The sequence below is a fragment of the Carassius carassius genome, chromosome 37 (genome assembly GCF_963082965.1).
Source record: "Carassius carassius chromosome 37, fCarCar2.1, whole genome shotgun sequence".
Lineage (NCBI taxonomy): Eukaryota > Metazoa > Chordata > Actinopteri > Cypriniformes > Cyprinidae > Carassius > Carassius carassius.
In genome coordinates this window covers 29,123,010-29,140,509 of record NC_081791.1, presented here as the reverse complement: position 1 = coordinate 29,140,509, position 17,500 = coordinate 29,123,010, and the positions used below count along the sequence as shown (strand labels likewise).

The following is a 17,500-nucleotide window of genomic DNA, read 5'->3' as shown; positions in this document are numbered from 1 at the left end:
GTGATGTAGTTTCGCTTTTCAGATTGCAAATCTAATTTTAAACTCGCGAGTAATTGTACATAAACTAACATACCTAGTAATTAAACTTAATATTGAGAAGAAACCTGCTATTAATTATATTTTGAAAAAATTATAGATCACCCGCCCCCCTCTCTCAGCAGTGGTACATTCCTCAGTCGCGCCTAGCGGGAGGCGGACCGAACTATTCCATCGGCGCTGAGGGGAGACACACATTCTCGTGCACGTCTCCCGAGTCCTTTCATTCATCGCGTGATATTTTTAATTCGCGTGTTTTTCGTGTTGTTTTTAAATCTGAGAGTTTTTAGAGTGGTCTCTGAGAGAGTAGATATGCAGAAGGGAGTGAAGGTGAGTTTTTAAACACACACTCTGCTTATGTTAGCCTGAGCTAGCCGAACACGGCTAACGTTCTTTTATTTAACTGTTAACGGTACTTAAGTGTCGATAGAATTTAAATCTTAATAAAGCGTATTATTGTTTAACAAAAGCAAGTTAATAACCATGAAGGCTAATTTTATGAATGTAAGCGATACATTTGCTGGTCCAGTGTTTTGTTTATTGTTTGCGCTTGTTGGTGACACATAATTGTTGTTTTTTATTAATTAATGTTAACCCTTTATTTTCTCAGATGAAGATGACAAGTGATCAGACCACAGATTATTTTACTCCAGGGGACATAGTGTTTGCTAAAATGAAGGGCTATCCTTTTTGGCCTGCCAGGGTGAGTTATATACAGCAGATATTATGCATATTATTCATATACAGTAAATTAAGTCAATTAAAATATGACCGTTCAAATGTTGTTTTATATGTCACTCAGATTGGTGAAGGAAAAGCCCCCAAAAATAAGATCCCCATCTTCTTTTATGGAACACACTCGACGTGAGTAAACTGGACACACACACACACACAAATAAAAGTTTGTGCGTACAAATGCTTCGTGAATGAGACTCCTTTTTAATAGAAGATTAAAAAATAACAGCATTTCTATTTGTAACTTTATAAAAGTCTTTATGTACAATAGTTTTTATTGCGTTAAATCTGTACACATGTATTTCCATGTAATAGAAAGAATGCAACAAAATAAAAACAAACAAAAACTCTTATTTTATAAAAGCATGAACTGAATGTCTAGAATGCAATGCAAGTTATTTTTGATCACGATGATTTACCAGATGCATAAATGTAAAATGCATATTGTGTCCTTTACTATTAGACAGCGCAGTTACTAGTTTTGTGTTTTGAACACTGTCTCCATCATCTCTCCTCATCAAGAACGTGCCTCTTGCCCAAATACATTGTCCCCTACTGGCCAAACAAAGAGAAGTACGGCCGGCCAATCAAACGTGGCAGCTTCGAGGAGGGCATGTGGGAGATCGAGAACGACCCGGGTGTGGGCCTCAGAGGTCACAAGGTCAGTGTTTATAAATTGTTTTATAAGAGGTACACAAAAACCATGGGTCATGTTTTCATTGTGGTAAAAAGGGACAAATTGTGAGATGCACTTTTCCACTGGAGGAAGCATGAATGATGAATTAAACACTCATTGCTTTGGTACACATGCATGCCGACACAAATGACTGAGAGCCAAAAATACTTTATTAGTAAAAGAAAAATGAAGTAATGATTAACCCCTCGGTGTTACAGTTTGTGATGCTCGCTGTTATAAAACCACTGGAATGTGAGTTCTGTGTTTGTGACAGAAAGCAGCGCTGCTGAAACGACTGTCAGAGAGTCGACTGAAACTGAAAGACAGGACGAAGAAGAAAGCAGAAAATAAGAGCGAAGCCAAGAACCAGAGCGCGTCCCGCAAGGAGTCAGCGCCGAAGAACGACTCGAACACAGCGACGCCTCGCAAGAAAGAAACTCCTGTGAAAACCAGCAGAACAAAGTCTGAATCCGTTGCGGCCCCGGCAGACGATAAAACCACCAAAACCAGATCAACACGCTCCAGAGATTCAGTGACAAAGACCATCACACCAGACGAGAGACGGACGAAGAGAGTCAGAGATTCAGTGACAAAGACCATCACACCAGACGAGAGACGGACGAAGAGAGTCAGAGATTCAGTGACCGAGACCATCACACCAGACGAGAGACGGACGGATAGAGTCACGCCTGCAAAGAGAGTCACGCCTGTGAAGAGAGTCAGAGATTCAGTGACAAAGACCATCACACCAGACGAGAGACGGACGAAGAGAGTCAGAGATTCAGTGACAAAGACCATCACACCAGACGAGAGACGGACGGATAGAGTCACGCCTGCAAAGAGAGTCACGCCTGTGAAGACGGTCGCTGAACGGAGAATTTTACCGTCCAGAAAGATCATTTTATCACGAGGAGCATCAGCAGCAAAGAGGCTCGCCGCTCGCAGGAAACACACACTGAACAGAAAGATCAAGAAACGGAGAGAGGCTCATAATCTCAAGCAGGTTTGTGTGATGTGAGTTTAGCCAGCTCTCACCTGGATTATATCAGTGATTAATGTTGTTCTTTGTGCTGTAATCCTCCAGCCCTTGAGGATCACACGCTCTACTGCAGATCTGACCCAGACCTCGGACCAAATCACTGCCACGCCAGCGAAGACACCCGCTCTGAAGCGGACACGCTCACAAACTGAATCAGATGTGAAGGAAGACGCTCCTGTTCCACTTCCTGTGACGAGCAGCTCCGCCCCCTCCCGCCCAGCAGGTGAACTCAAGGCTTTAAACTAAGATTTGACATGAAATCTGGCATTAAAAAATAGAAAATAGGCATTAGTCGTTTCATTTTGTGAGTTATTTTTAAGATGGCAGATTTGCATAAAAATTAACTTAATTATATTAAGTAGTACAAACAAAAAAAAAATTGGTCAAATTTGTATTCTTGCCTTATACAGAAATCTGTTTTATTTTTATTTATTTCCAACATTCCGTTTTAGTTTTTTCTACATTTTTTTTTAATTCCATTTTATTGATTAAATACAATTTTAGTAATCAAAAAGCATGTTTAATTAATTGCAACCTTGAAACTTATGCAATTTAACAAGTTATTATAATTTTTTACATTTATTTTTATTTATTTATTTATTTTACAAAAAATGCTTTCTTTTAAAGGCTTTTCTTTAAAAAAAAAAAGCGTTTTATATTTTTCCCCAAATTCTGTTCTTTCCATTTTATTTTGGTTTAGGATTACATCAAGTTATCATAAAGCTTGTTTAATTAATCGTGAAACTTAAACAGTTTAACAACAATTTATCAAAGTTTAACAAAAATGTAATTTTAGGACCATATGAAATCTTTTTTTTTATAAAATCTATGTTTTCTGTTTTTATTTGGATTCCATGTAATGGTTTAATTAAACTTTTTATGCTACATTTTAATAAATCAATATATAAAAAAAGTCTAATCAGTTGAGTTAAAAAAATATATATTTAAAATATATTTTTTAATTTTTATTATTTAAATATTCAAAAAGAATGTTTAATCAAATTCAGTTATATTTTCCCAAAAATATTTTTCCTTTTTAATTGTCTTAAAATTCTATTTTAATGTTCAAAAATCCTGTATAATCTAATCGATTTTTATTAGTATTATAAATCAATTACATTTTCCCCAAATTCTGTCACTTTTTGAATTATGCTACTTTGAAAAGTATGTTTTATAATAATTCATTTCCGTCATAATTTCTTCAAATTAAGCTAAACTTTTATTTTGAATTTTAGCAGCGATGACATTGATGTAACACTGTTGAGTAATATTATTTATTATTATTATTATTATTATGCAAGTAAAGAATGTGACAATGTTTACCAGTGCAAAATAAAAAATCACTTGGACAAACCAACATATAAACTGATAGCTAACATTTCTGATGAGTAATATTGAGCATTAATTTCATATTCACTTTTCAATCTAATCTAATTAAGTCCTGCTTGCTATATTTCCTGCTCAGTATCAGAAATAAGTCCCATTACAGAAGTAAAATGCTTAACGTTTGTATTATAATGTAGAAGGTTATTATTATTATCTGATCAGAGCTGTTGCTTTTACAGATTCAAAGAGGAAGCGTCTCACAGAGGAGCAGACGCCTGCACCAGAAGAACTGGAGAAGAGCGAGGTCAAGAAGATCGACACACAAGACACGCCTAAACAGACCGAGACGGTGAATAAACCCCAGCAGACCAAGAGCGACGTTCTGGTCGTCTCTGAAAAGCCGGACGAGACTAAAGAGGAGCAGAAAGCGATCGATGAAGAGGAGAGCGCTTCAGAGATACGGAGGAGCAGCAGCGGTATCTGTGTGTCTCAGAGGAGTCAGATCCCGGCCGAGAAGAGACAGAGCGTGCTGAAGTCACTGCAGGGACTGGTGACGTCTACCAGAGGAAAGACTCACACCTGCGAGGAGACACGGCTCGAGAGCAGCCCCATCAAACCCACCGCAGACGAGGAGGACGACGATCTGGAGCAGAACACAGAGTGAGTGAAACCAGTCAGCACCAGGGAAATCACCATATCAAGATCTCACCGTTCCATAATAATGCCTTCACACCAGACGCCAAATCATACATCTTCTATAGAAACGGTGGCTCCATTTATCAAACTTGAACAAAAAACACCACTGCCTGCTTGTGTTTTCATTTAAACATATTATTAATAGCCGCAGAAATGTAGTTCAGGGCAATGTGTAGGTCTACTAATGTGTAACTACGCGCAAATAAATGCTCAGTTTTATAGTTAATGTTATTGTTATAGTTATCATCATTAACAGAGTGTGTTTCTACAGACAGCAGAACAACAGCAGCAGCAGAGAGGAAGAGTGCAAAGGTGAGACGCACACGACACACACCAACAACACTGAATCTGTGTGTGTGTGTGTGTATCTCTAACCGTGCGTATGTGTTTCAGATCACTCTCTGTCCGTCACAGACTCGTTGCTCTACCGGCTGCATGGTGACATCAGAATCTCAATGATGCTCGAGAATCCCGTATGAACTCATTTCATATCATGTAGAAAGTGCTCAGTATGATGATTCTCCGAGCTGATCTCTGACCTCACTGTGATTGATTATTGTGTGTCTCTCAGGATGTCAGTAAGTGTTTATCGGCTCTGGATGAGTTGAGCAACGTCCCGGTCTCGTCTCGAAACATTCAGAACCACAGCGAGCTCATCGACACGCTCAGAAAGGTACGCAGAGACCAGTTCGCTGTTTGCAGACCGTGGTGGAGGTTTGTTCATCTGGAGGCAGAAAACGGCTTATATGAATGTTATATAGATCTATTGTTTAAATCAAATGTATGCATTAGACGTAGGGTGATCACAGCAGTACTCACTCATAGTCTGTCTGTTTAAACGTCTGCGTTTAGCTTCAAATGTTGTCTTTGACGACAGTATTCTACAAAAATGATTTGCGTACTGATTCTGACATCTAAAGGCACAAAAAAAAGAATTTTACCCGTTTCCCTCCACTTGGTCCCAGTGTTTTTCTGCCACCACAGTGCATGTGACGTAGAGTTCAGGCTCACATGTAACGTGTGTGTGTGTGTGTGGTCAGATGCGCTGGTTTCGCGGCAGCGAGGCGATCATGTTTAAAGCATCCATGCTGTATCATCGCTTTAAAAACATCTACCTCATCGGAGACGCCGACGAGACTCTGAGTCAGGAGTACATCGACTCACTGCAGGAGGAGAGAGAGACGGACGCCAGAGCAGGTAACACACACATATACTCACACACAGACACACTCACACTCACAGACACACGCACACACTCTCTCACACACACACTCACTCTCACAAAATTCTTGATTTTTTAATGTGTTTTTAAACATCTTGATTAAGTTAGATTATTTTAAAGGGGTCATATGATGTTATTTTGTGTATTTGGTGTAACAGAATATGGTGACATGCTTTAATGTTCAAAAAACATTATTTTTCAAATACTGTACATTATTGTAGGTCCTCTATGCCCCGCCTCTCAAACAAAGCCCCTCCTTCTCACGAGCAGTCTGCTCTGATTGGCCAGCTGACCCAGTGCATTGTGATTGGCCGAACACAGCAAGCACTTGTCAGAAATGTAACACCCCTTTCCATAATCGCGAGCTTCATCTTTCAAAAAAAAAAAAGGAAAGACCGTTAACAATGTCCTTAGTTTGACCATCAGTTCAAGCTGAAAGAGGAACAGAGTCACATGACAGACTCAGTGATGAAGCTTTATGCAGCAAGAGCTTGTAACACTCCAGAGAGAAAGGAAAACTTGAAATCACATCATTTGACCCCTTTAATAGAAGTATTTAATCTGATTATTTCAGCGGATAGATGTCATGTTAGATTCTGTGGTAATAAGAGCGAGTCTCTGTCTGTGTTCAGCTGTCAGTCTGAAGAGCGTCTGCGAAGAGACCCGAGATACGAAACAAGCGCCTCAAACCACTGGACATGTGCCTCACAGGTATGACATCATCATCATCATCAGTGAGCCTCACTGTCTACACAGTGTTTTAACTCAACCTCCTGTTAAAGGAGTAGCTCACCAAAAAATGTGCTTACTCTCAGGTCACCATAGATGTAGATGAGTGTGTTCCTTCATCAGATTTGGAGAAATATAGCATTGCATCAGTGTCTCTCCAATGGGTGCCGTCAGAATGAGAGTCCAAACAGCTGATAAAAACATCACAATAATCCACAGCACTCCAGTCCATCAGTGAACATCTGGAGAAGACAAAAGATGAAACAAATCCAGCATTAAGATGTTTTTAACTCAAATCCATAATAACACTTCCTCCAGTGAAAAAGTGCATCTGCTGTTGTCTCTCACATGTTTGTTTAGAGCTGTTTAAACGCTGCTTGATCTGTGCAGATCTCTCTCCTGATTCAGACCAGAACACTTTTTCACTGGAGGAAGTGTTATTATCATAGACTCTTATGTATTTGAGTTAAAAACATCCAGATGTTAACTGATGGACTAAACATCAGCTGTTTGGACTCTCATTCTGACGGCACCCATTCACATACATTGCTGAGTCACAGATGCAATGCTACATTTCTCCAAATCTGATGAAGAAACAAACCATGGATGGACTGAAGGTGAGCACATTATCAGCAAATGTTCATTTCTGTGTGAACCGTTCCTTTAAGATCTCCAGAACAGCGCGGTGTTAAAGCAATGCTTGTGTTTCTGTTTTGTTCGCTCAACATGACGTCATGCTTTGACTGCTCTCTGGTCTGTTTTCAGGGCGGACAGGAGCTGACGCGAGGAGACCACTGCCGTTTTTATCCTTCTGTTGTTGTTCTGAAATCAGGCTTTTTATCCGCTGTTGGAGAGTTTTATCCTGTCGCCGTTGCAGTTATTTATTCACGCTGAGCGTTTTTACCGTCCAGTGCGATTCCTCATCATAGTCACAGGTTCTCTACACGAGGTTTTCCTGTCACAGATGAATCCCAGTGCCATGATGTCAGTGTTTCTGTTCTTCAATACTTCAGACGAGAGAAAGACACTAATAAAGGTCAGAAGCGGCGATGTTTCTGCTGTCAGTCCATCATCAAACACGCTTTGATTTCACTCGTCCGGTTCTCTCGTGAAGCCTGATTTATACCTTTCCTTTCATCACCGAGCATTAGATCACATCAGCAGTGAACATGCAGTCTTCAACTCAGATTTATCTCAACGCCTTCAGACCGATGTTTGTTCTCTGTTCTGTTTGTTAGTTGTGACACGATCAAATGCATTAAACCCGAGCATTAAAATGTTAACTGGTGTGTGTTTATACACAGGGCAGCTACATTATATTCATACAGTTACACTCTTCCTCACACACACTATTATCTGATCTGAATCCGGTGCTAATACAACAGACGCTATCTTTAATGAATGCATTTAGCCGTAACGTGTTCTAGCTCAGACGCCCCTAGATTTGTATTATTGAGCACTTGCATGTGCTTCCTGTGTGATATTATTACAGTGAATCTGCATTAAACTGATCTTTAGTACTCACTGGAGCTTGTGTTGTGATTACATCTGATTCTAATAACCTCTGATGGCCTTCAGAAAACTGATCACTATGTGTTACTGCATACTGCATCTTTCATTTACAATGTGATGAAACCATGTGTATTTATATAAAACACACATATACAGGTCCTTCTCAAAAAATTAGCATGTTGTGATAAAGTTCATTATTTTCCATAATGTAATGATAAAATTTAACTTTCATATATTTTAGATTCATTGCACACCAACTGAAATATTTCAGGTCTTTTATTGTTTTAATACTGATGATTTTGGCATACAGCTCATGAAAACCCAAAATTCCTGTCTCAAAAAATTAGCATATCATGAAAAGGTTCTCTAAACGAGCTATTAACCTAATCATCTGAATCAACTAATTAACTCTAAACACCTGCAAAAGATTCCTGAGGCTTTTAAAAACTCCCAGCCTGGTTCATTACTCAAAACCGCAATCATGGGTAAGACTGCTGACCAGAAGGCCATCATTGACACCCTCAAGCGAGAGGGTAAGACACAGAAAGAAATTTCTTAACGAACAGGCTGTTCCCAGAGTGCTGTATCAAGGCACCTCAGTGGGAAGGAAAAAGTGTGGCAAATAAAGCTGCACAACGAGAAGAGGTGACCGGAGCCTGAGGAAGATTGTGGAGAAGGACCGATTCCAGACCTTGGGGGACCTGCGGAAGCAGTGGACTGAGTCTGGAGTAGAAACATCCAGAGCCACCGTGCACAGGCGTGTGCAGGAAATGGGCTACAGGTGCCGCATTCCCCAGGTCAAGCCACTTTTGAACCAGAAACAGCGGCAGAAGCGCCTGACCTGGGCTACAGAGAAGCAGCACTGGACTTTTGGACAAATTTTGCATGTCATTCGGAAATCAAGGTGCCAGAGTCTAGAGGAAGACTGGGGAGAAGGAAATGCCAAAATACCTGAAGTCCAGTGTCAAGTACCCACAGTCAGTGATGGTCTGGGGTGCCATGTCAGCTGCTGGTGTTGGTCCACTGTGTTTTATCAAGGGCAGGGTCAATGCAGCTAGCTATCAGGAGTTTTTGGAGCACTTCATGCTTCCATCTGCTGAAAAGCTTTATGGAGATGAAGATTTCGTTTTTCAGCACGACCTGGCACCTGCTCACAGTGCCAAAACCACTGGTAAATGGTTTACTGACCATGGTATTACTGTGCTCAATTGGCCTGCCAACTCTCCTGACCTGAACCCCATAGAGAATCTGTGGGATATTGTGAAGAGAAAGTTGAGAGACGCAAGACCAAACACTCTGGATGAGCTTAAGGCCGCTATCGAAGCATCCTGGGCCTCCATAACACCTCAGCAGTGCCACAGGCTGATTGCCTCCATGCCACGCCGCATTGAAGCAGTCATTTCTGCAAAAGGATTCCCCACCAAGTATTGAGTGCATAACTGAACATAATTATTTGAAGGTTTACTTTTTTGAATTAAAAACAATTTTCTTTTATTGGTCGGATGAAATATGCTAATTTTTTGAGACCGGCATTTTGGGTTTTCATGAGCTGTATGCCAAAATCATCAGTATTAAAACAATAAAAGACCTGAAATATTTCACTTGGTGTGCAATGAATCTAAAATATATGAAAGTTAAATTTTTATCATTACATTATGGAAAATAATGAACTTTATCACAATATGCTAATTTTTTGAGAAGGACCTGTATATATATATATAGATAGATAGGTTTTATGTAAACCAGCTAAAAAACTAATTTTACTACTACTAATAATGATTTACTAATTAATACAAGTAATTATAAAACCTTTTTTTTTTTTTTTTTTTATAAATGTAGTACTTGTACTGGTTTGATGTTATGTGTTGTTTAATAAAAAATAAAATAAAAAAGAGTTAAGAAAAAAGATTTACAGTCGTTCTGATCTGAATCAAATGATTCGCGAATCCGCTCCAAAGATTCGATCAATTCGCGATCCGCACTCGAACAGGATTCCTGTATGAAATGATTCGCGATCCGTGAACTCCCAATCTGAATCGAAAGATTCGGAATTCCGAAGAACTGATCTGAATCAAATGATTCGCGGACCCGCTCCGAAAGATTCGATCAATTTGCGATCCGCACTCGAACAGGATTCCTGTATGAATGATTCGCGATCCGTGCTCCGAACTCCCGATCTGAATCAAAAGATTCGGAATTCCGAAGTTCTGATCTGAATCAAATGATTCGCGGACCCGCTCCAAAGATTCGATCAATTCGCGATCCGCAGTCCGCAATCGAACAGGGTTCATGAATGATTCGCGATCCGTGCTCCAAACTCCCGATCTGAATCAAAAGATTCGGAATTGTGAAGTTCTGATCTGAATCAAATGATTCGCGGACCCGCTCCGAGGATTCGATCACTTTCGCGATCCGCAATACAGGATTCCTGTATGAATGATTCGCGATCCGTGAACTCCCGATCTGAATCAAAAGATTCGGAATTCCGAAGTTCTGATCTGAATCAAATGATTCGCGGACCCGCTCCCAAGATTCGAGCAATTCGTGATCCGCACTCAACTGTATGAATGATTCGCGATCCGTGCTCCGAACTCCCGATCTGAATCAAATATCCGCTGACCGCAAACTGCATAAGCTATTCTGTGTCAGCCGCCACACAAGGATATGTTTTGGGAATAATTTAGCATATTGATCAGTATATGTCCTAATATTTCAAGTTAATATAACTTAAAATAACATACTTTTGAAAGTATGCCTTTATCTACGCACATGCATTAAATGTACATCCTTGAAAAGCGTGCAGTTTACTTTAACTTGTCAGGTAATTTCGTGTTTAGAACGTGTTTAGTTAGCAATGAATTCATCACTCTTTCTCGTGTTACAGTTAACTGAGTGAGCGCTGAGTACCATGGCGGTCTGTTGGCCAATGAGCGAAGCCTGTGGCTCATGAATATGAATTAGAACATAACAGTTACAGCCAATGTCAGAGCTAGGCAGTCAGACGGAGTCGATTAATATTCATGAGACCGGTAATTCTGCGTCCGGTTCACGCAAACCGTTGCTGAATTACACAAACGGCTGTTCATACCAACGCTTCTGGGTAATTAATTGAATTATAAATACTATAACGCTGTTTTTAATCACTAAGGGCGCGCGTGACGCGTCGATGGGCGTGTCCGGTGATTCAAAGTCACGCCTCCAAACCGACGACGTTCGGCGTCATTACCGAGAAGCTGGACGTTACCGACGGAGTCCGCTACGAAGAACCGTCTGCAGCAGCGCAGTCGGCGGAGGAGAAGCCGGACGGATCCAGATGTGTCACGGTTAATGCGCCATGGCTCGGGTCGGTAACGGAGCGGACGGCGCGAAACCGGAGGAGGAGGTGACTTACATAGGGCTCTTTTCTCTCAGAAGCGGAAGTCTATATTTATCCAGATTTCTGCATAAACTCGTCAGTCAGAGATTTAATTACATATTGACTCGGTGTCAATAACAGCAGATGTGCGTTTGTGTTCAGGTAAACGTCATTTGCATATTTATACAACGGAGGTGACGTCATAAGGTTAAGCACGACGCGCATTCACTTATAAAAAAAATAAAAGTGCTGCATCTATACTGTGATACAGTGAGAGTATTATTATTTTATTTTGCAATAAAAATAAATTTTTAAATTATTTATTAGCTTTCTATCAACAAGCCCACTGTACATCTTGAATTAAGCCCAGTTTGTAAAGCCCTGGTGTAACGTTAATAAGTTTAATAATGTTGATATCAAAAAAGAAATATATTTTCTTTCTCCTTGCTTTTTATATCAGAATTGAAAAAGTTTAATTAAGTATGTTAAGTTCAAAACATGTTAGATTTAAAAAAAAAAAAAAAGTAATTAAAAAATGTAGTCCGAATAAATGAACTGAAATGAGTAGATTAGATTAGTTGAATAACTACAGTTTATCTCTGTGTATCAGCGCCTCGTTTATTATTTCATATTGTTACCTGACAGGAAAGTTTCCATGGCAACCAGGTGCTTCAGTAACCACACACACACACACTCTCACACACAGACACACACACACTCGTAACAGCGCTGAGTGATTGAAGTCATCTGATGAAAGGCTTTTAAAGCATGCAGTGTGTGTGTGTGTGTAAGAGAGAGAGAGCCAAAGTCTGCTCTTGATGTGTCTTTCTGTAGATCATTCATAAAAACACATGTACACTCATTCACCTTTGTTCAGTGTGTGTGTGTGTGTGTGTGTGTGTGGAGAGAGAGAGAGTGTGTGTGTGTGTGTGTGTGTGTGTGATTCTGTGGGTGTCAAAATGGAAATGTCATGCTGTTTTTGTGAGATCATGTGATTGTAGGGCAGAGTAGTTGACTGTATAAAGTATTTATTAATGTTGTGGGTGAAACACTATTGTTGTTTTATTCATAACGGATGTAGTATTATTTGAGATCAGTTTGTCAGATGCAGTGAAGTCCTGATCAGAGCAGCAGACTCTCAGACTTAGACATTTTTTATTTGAACCTTTCTTTCTTGAAAGCTGTGGGATCTTTCTCTCACTTCAGTCAGAGTGATTTATAGAGGAATCTCTGCAGAAGTTCACTCATCAGATGCAGAGGTTAGACATAAACTGTATTATGTCGTAACCGCTTGGGGCCAGAAATGAAATAAACTACTGAAACATGCTTCATAATTCCTCCTCCAGAGAAACCAGAAACACAGAATAATGAGTCGTCTGACTGATTGTGATTCTGACTGTGCTGTGATCTGTTTCTGTTTTGATTTATTTTAATACGTTTACTATTTTTTTAATAGTTTTTTTATTTATAATTTTTTTATATTATATATTTAAATTTTTAAAATAGTTATTTTATTTTAAATATATTTTATTTTAAATATATTTATTTGTATATTTTAATACTTTTATTCTTTTATTAATTTTAGTTTTGCAATATTTCTCATTTCTGTGTCCCACGTTTTGTCTGCAGGATATATAGCTTAAAGCAAAATTTGAAAAATTGGCACCAAAGCTGCAATTATTTATTTAAAAACACAGTAAAAAATGGTTAAATATTATTACAATTTAAAGCAGCTGTTCTCTATTTTAATATCAATTAAAGTGTAATTTATTTCTGTGATGCTCCGCTGTATTTCCAGCATCATTCCTCCAGTCTTCAGTGTCACATGATCTTCAGAAATCAGAATAATATGATGATTTACTGCTCAAGAAACATTTCTGATTATTATCAGTGTTAAACACAGTTGTGCTGCGCAATAGTTTTGAGGAAACTGTGATACATTTTAATTTTCAGGATTCACAGATGAACAGAAAGTTCAGAAAGACTGCATTTATTTGAAATAGAAATCTTTTGTCACATTATAAATGTTTTTACTGTTACTTTTGTTCAGTTCACACTCAAACACACGTTAATGTTCATCCGTTCTGCTTGTTTCAGGACTGTTTTGAAGATGCTTTCGATCGCATCCCAGTGTGAGTATCTGATCAGTGTGAACCCAACACTTCAGATCATCCGTCAGATGTCTGCGGGTCTCAGTGTGTGTGTGTGTGTGTGTTCAGGGCGTCTAAGATGGACCTGCGGACGTCTATAGAGGAGTGCAGCATGGCCCTCAACCTGGTCCTCAACAACAAGTTCTCTGAAGCGCTGGATCTGCTCAGACCCTGGTAAAGCACTGCTTCCTGGTGACTTTTATTTTGTAATCATGTGGACATGTGCTCTTGTTCCTCTTCTGTAAGCTGCATCGAAGTGTCTGCTAAATATAAATGTCAAATTAATTCAGTTTCAGTTTAATTGTTATCAGTTCAGTTAAAAAAAAGATTACATTTTTTAACATTAGTTTAACTGCATTTGTTTATATCACCTTACAATGAAAAATACTGATACTAATCAATTTAATTTATTTATTATTTACATTTATAAAGCGGAGAGTTCTGGTCCTTGATTCTGATTGGCTGAGCTGCGTTCGAAGCTGTTGTAAATTACGCTACAATGTAACACACTCCTTTGTTTACGTTTGTGTGTTGCTCGGCAACCACTTTGTAGCAATCACAGCTGTTTCTGAGGATTGTTTGGTGGAAGAATACTGTTTTTATTAATATCCTTATACTTTATTTGCTCTGTTTTATTCAATGAAACCTCACTATGTATATGGAATAAACCTGGTGAAGCCGTGGTTTACAGTGAATTTATTACAGACAAGGGGTTTTAGTCACTTCGCTTCATTCTGTCCCTTAGTTGTTATAAATTCACTGTTTATTGCTTTAATAGACTGGTTATGTCTAAAATGAACGTAAACAATTGAGAAACTAATGTGTTTCTGTATATTAGATGCGTGCAGCTCTTAAAGAGACAGTACTGAACATGCTGCCGACTGTCATTAAAGGAATAGTTCACCCTAAAATTATTATTTACTCACTCAAATGTTGTCCCAAACCTGAAGCTATTAATTTCTTTCTTGTGCTGAACACAAAAGAAGATATTTTGATGAATGTCTGATAGGAAAAAAAGTCACTGTGGACTGTTTGGTTTCAGCAGACGAAAGAAACTCATTCATGAAACATCAATCGCACACCTTGTAGCATTTATCTGACTGGACACAGTCTTGATGCTGTCATGGTGTTAGGAGCAGTGCCTGAATGACTCACTGAGGTCAGGACGTGTGTTCTGCAGGTGGAAGGACAGCATGTATCACGCTCTGGGCTACAGCAGTGTCCTGGTCATGCAGGCCACCATGACCTTCGAGCACAGAGACATCCAGGCCGGGATGAGCACCATCAGAGAGGCCTTGGAGACCTGTCAGAGGTGCGGCTCAAATACGAGATGCTTCCCGAGCCGCTCCGCTTCTGATCTGTGTCCCGTCTGTCCACAGGTTCAGGAAACGGAGCTCGGTGGTGGAGTCCATCTCCAGCCTGATGTCCAAACACACGCTCGAAGGCCTGACAGCAGGTCAGCGCACGGCTGAGATACTGACAAAAACATAGTGTCTCCACATTTTCTTGGAGTTTATCGATAATGATAATTTCGATTGTGTTATTGTGCTGGGATCTTAAACTGACTCCTGAAGTGTTTGATGTTCTTCATATTCTCTGTGCTGGATAGAATACGAATACATTTTTCAATATCTTTACATTGATTTTTACCTTTTATGGCCATTTGTACTTTTATTAAAAAAAAAAGATTTTGTAAAAGCGTGTCATCTTTTGAGTCAAATTCTTACATTTAATCAGTGAATTATAATAATATGTCTTCAGTATGAATGAAACTAATCTTTGAACACAGAAGCTGCGTCTGAAGTGATGTTTAGATTCTCCATAATGTCAATTCACACGTCGTTAGAACAACTTTTACGATGTATATCGCACAGCTCTACAGAGACACCGCGTCTGCTGGGAAACGTGTTCTCAAACGCGTGTGTGTGTGTGTGTGTGTGTTTGTGCAGAGGAGATGCATGCGGAGATCTGCTACGCTGAGTGTTTGCTGCAGAAAGCCATGCTAACATTCATACAGGTCTGTATCCCATCCACATCCACTAATGTTTCACTTATTCATTTTAGTACAGTTCATGCTTATAAGAAGAAAAACTCGTAGAAGTGTTAATGTCTCAAGCAGAGCTGCTTCTCAAGTAAATCTTGTTTCAAGGATGTTTAGATACTTTAATGGAAAACAAGACAAAAATATTGCATTGTAAGAACATTACTTATTATTATTATTATTATTATTTATTTTTATTTTTTTTTAAGTGAAGTAAAATATTATTAACAACCTATTTACCAAAAGAATAAACAGGAATAATATTTTATTTATTTATTTTAGTGCTGTCAAACCATTAATCACATCCAAAATAAAAGTTTTTATTTACATAATATATGTGTGTACTGTGTGTATTTACTATTACATACAGTACATTTGTTTTTAATATATATTTCATATATAAACATGTTTATATTTTTCTTAAATATATACTTAAATATATATATTCTTAAATATATATATATATATACATAATAAATATACACAGTACACACACATATTATGTAAACCAAAACTGATCTTGAACACGATTTATTGCAATTAATCCTTTGACAGCACTAATATATTTATTTATTTATTAAAGTGCAGTAAAATATTATTAACAAATTAACCAAAAGAATAAATACAGATACATATTCATTCATTCTTAATCCGTATTAAATAAGATGAAATACATAAAGGCAAATACTGATTCCTCTCTGTTTTCTGTATTTCAGGATGAAAACATGATCAGTTTTATTAAAGGAGGAATTAAAATACGCACAAGTTATCAAATTTACAAGTGAGTCTGAAATCTAGAATTCATCCCTGTTACCTGTATTAAAATATTATACAACCTATGATATCTTTTATAAATATTGTATTTATGTATAAAATTGGACGTTATTGCGTATAAGCAATACCTTCCGCCTTCAGCTTGACAACATCCCTTACTTCCTGTGTCCACCACTTCGGGGATTGCCACCTCGACAGGCACCAGAGACCTCATGGCCACGGCTCCGAGGGGCTGCATTGACAATGGAGGCGGAGAACATGGTCCACTCGGACACAATGTCTCCAGCCTCCGTCAGAATCTGGTCAAAGCTCTGCCGGAGGAGGGAATTGAAAATCTCTCGGGGCTCAGCCCAACAGACCCTCACAATACGTCGGGCTCCACCAGGTGTGTCCAGCTTCCTCCCCTGTCATCGGATCCAACTCACCACCAGGTGTTGATCAGTTGACAGCTCCGCCCCTCTCTTTACCCGAGTGTCCAAAACACACTGCCGGAGGTCAGAGGAAACGACCACAAAGTCAATCATTGACCTTCAGCCTAGGGTGTCCTGGTGCCACGTGCACTGATGGAGACCCTTATGCTTGAACATGGTGTTCATTATCGACAAACTGTGACTTGCAAAGAAGTCCAATAACAGAACACCACTCAGGTTCAGATCAGGGGGCCATTCCTCCCAATCACACCCCTCCAGGTATCACTGTCGCTGCCCACGTGAGCGTTGAAGTCCCCCAGTAGAATGATGGAGTCCCCGTTCAGAGCACTTTCCAGCACCCCTTCCAGAGACCCCAGGAAGGACGGGTACTCTACACTGCCATGTGGCCCGTAAGCACAAATGACAGTGAGAGACTTATCCCCGAGCCGAAGGCGCAGGGAAGCAACCCTGTCATTCACCGGGGTAAACACCAACACATGGCGACTTAGCTGGGGAGCTATGAGCAACCCCACACCAGCCCGCCTTCTCTCGCCGCAGACAACTCCAGAGTAGTAGAGAATCCAGCCTCTCTCAAGGGGGTGGTCCCAGAACCCACATTCTAGCCCCCGCCCCGGGCCTGACTCCAGGGTGGGGCCCCGGCGGCACCATGCCGTGCGACATCATGGTCCTTGTTTTTACATTTTCCATGAAAGGGCTATTGAACCACTATTTGTCTGACCCGTCCCCTAGGACCTGTTTGCCTTGGGAGACACTACCGGGGACATATAGCCCCGGACAA

At 39.6% G+C, this 17,500-nt stretch overlaps 2 protein-coding genes across 2 annotated transcripts in view; one reads left to right on the top strand and one right to left on the bottom strand.

The window, feature by feature from the left end:
• Positions 1-5,232, bottom strand: part of LOC132117628 (coiled-coil domain-containing protein 171-like) — a 23,925-nt gene extending 18,693 nt beyond the window's left edge. The window contains exons 1-5 of the mRNA XM_059526960.1: positions 5,152-5,232; positions 4,392-4,455; positions 4,074-4,101; positions 2,197-2,402; positions 1,955-2,154 (exon numbers count right to left, since the gene is read on the bottom strand). Of these exons, the coding sequence (XP_059382943.1) occupies positions 1,955-2,154; positions 2,197-2,402; positions 4,074-4,101; positions 4,392-4,455; positions 5,152-5,232 (579 nt within the window). The remainder of the gene's footprint in view (positions 1-1,954; positions 2,155-2,196; positions 2,403-4,073; positions 4,102-4,391; positions 4,456-5,151) is intronic.
• A 5,905-nt stretch (positions 5,233-11,137) lies between these two features.
• The window catches only part of LOC132118615 (tetratricopeptide repeat protein 39B-like), a 30,611-nt gene continuing 24,248 nt past the window's right edge, over positions 11,138-17,500 (top strand). Inside the window, exons 1-7 of the mRNA XM_059528574.1 lie at positions 11,138-11,353; positions 13,424-13,458; positions 13,546-13,650; positions 14,657-14,788; positions 14,856-14,932; positions 15,426-15,493; positions 16,234-16,298. Of these exons, the coding sequence (XP_059384557.1) occupies positions 11,306-11,353; positions 13,424-13,458; positions 13,546-13,650; positions 14,657-14,788; positions 14,856-14,932; positions 15,426-15,493; positions 16,234-16,298 (530 nt within the window). The 5' untranslated portion in view covers positions 11,138-11,305. The remainder of the gene's footprint in view (positions 11,354-13,423; positions 13,459-13,545; positions 13,651-14,656; positions 14,789-14,855; positions 14,933-15,425; positions 15,494-16,233; positions 16,299-17,500) is intronic.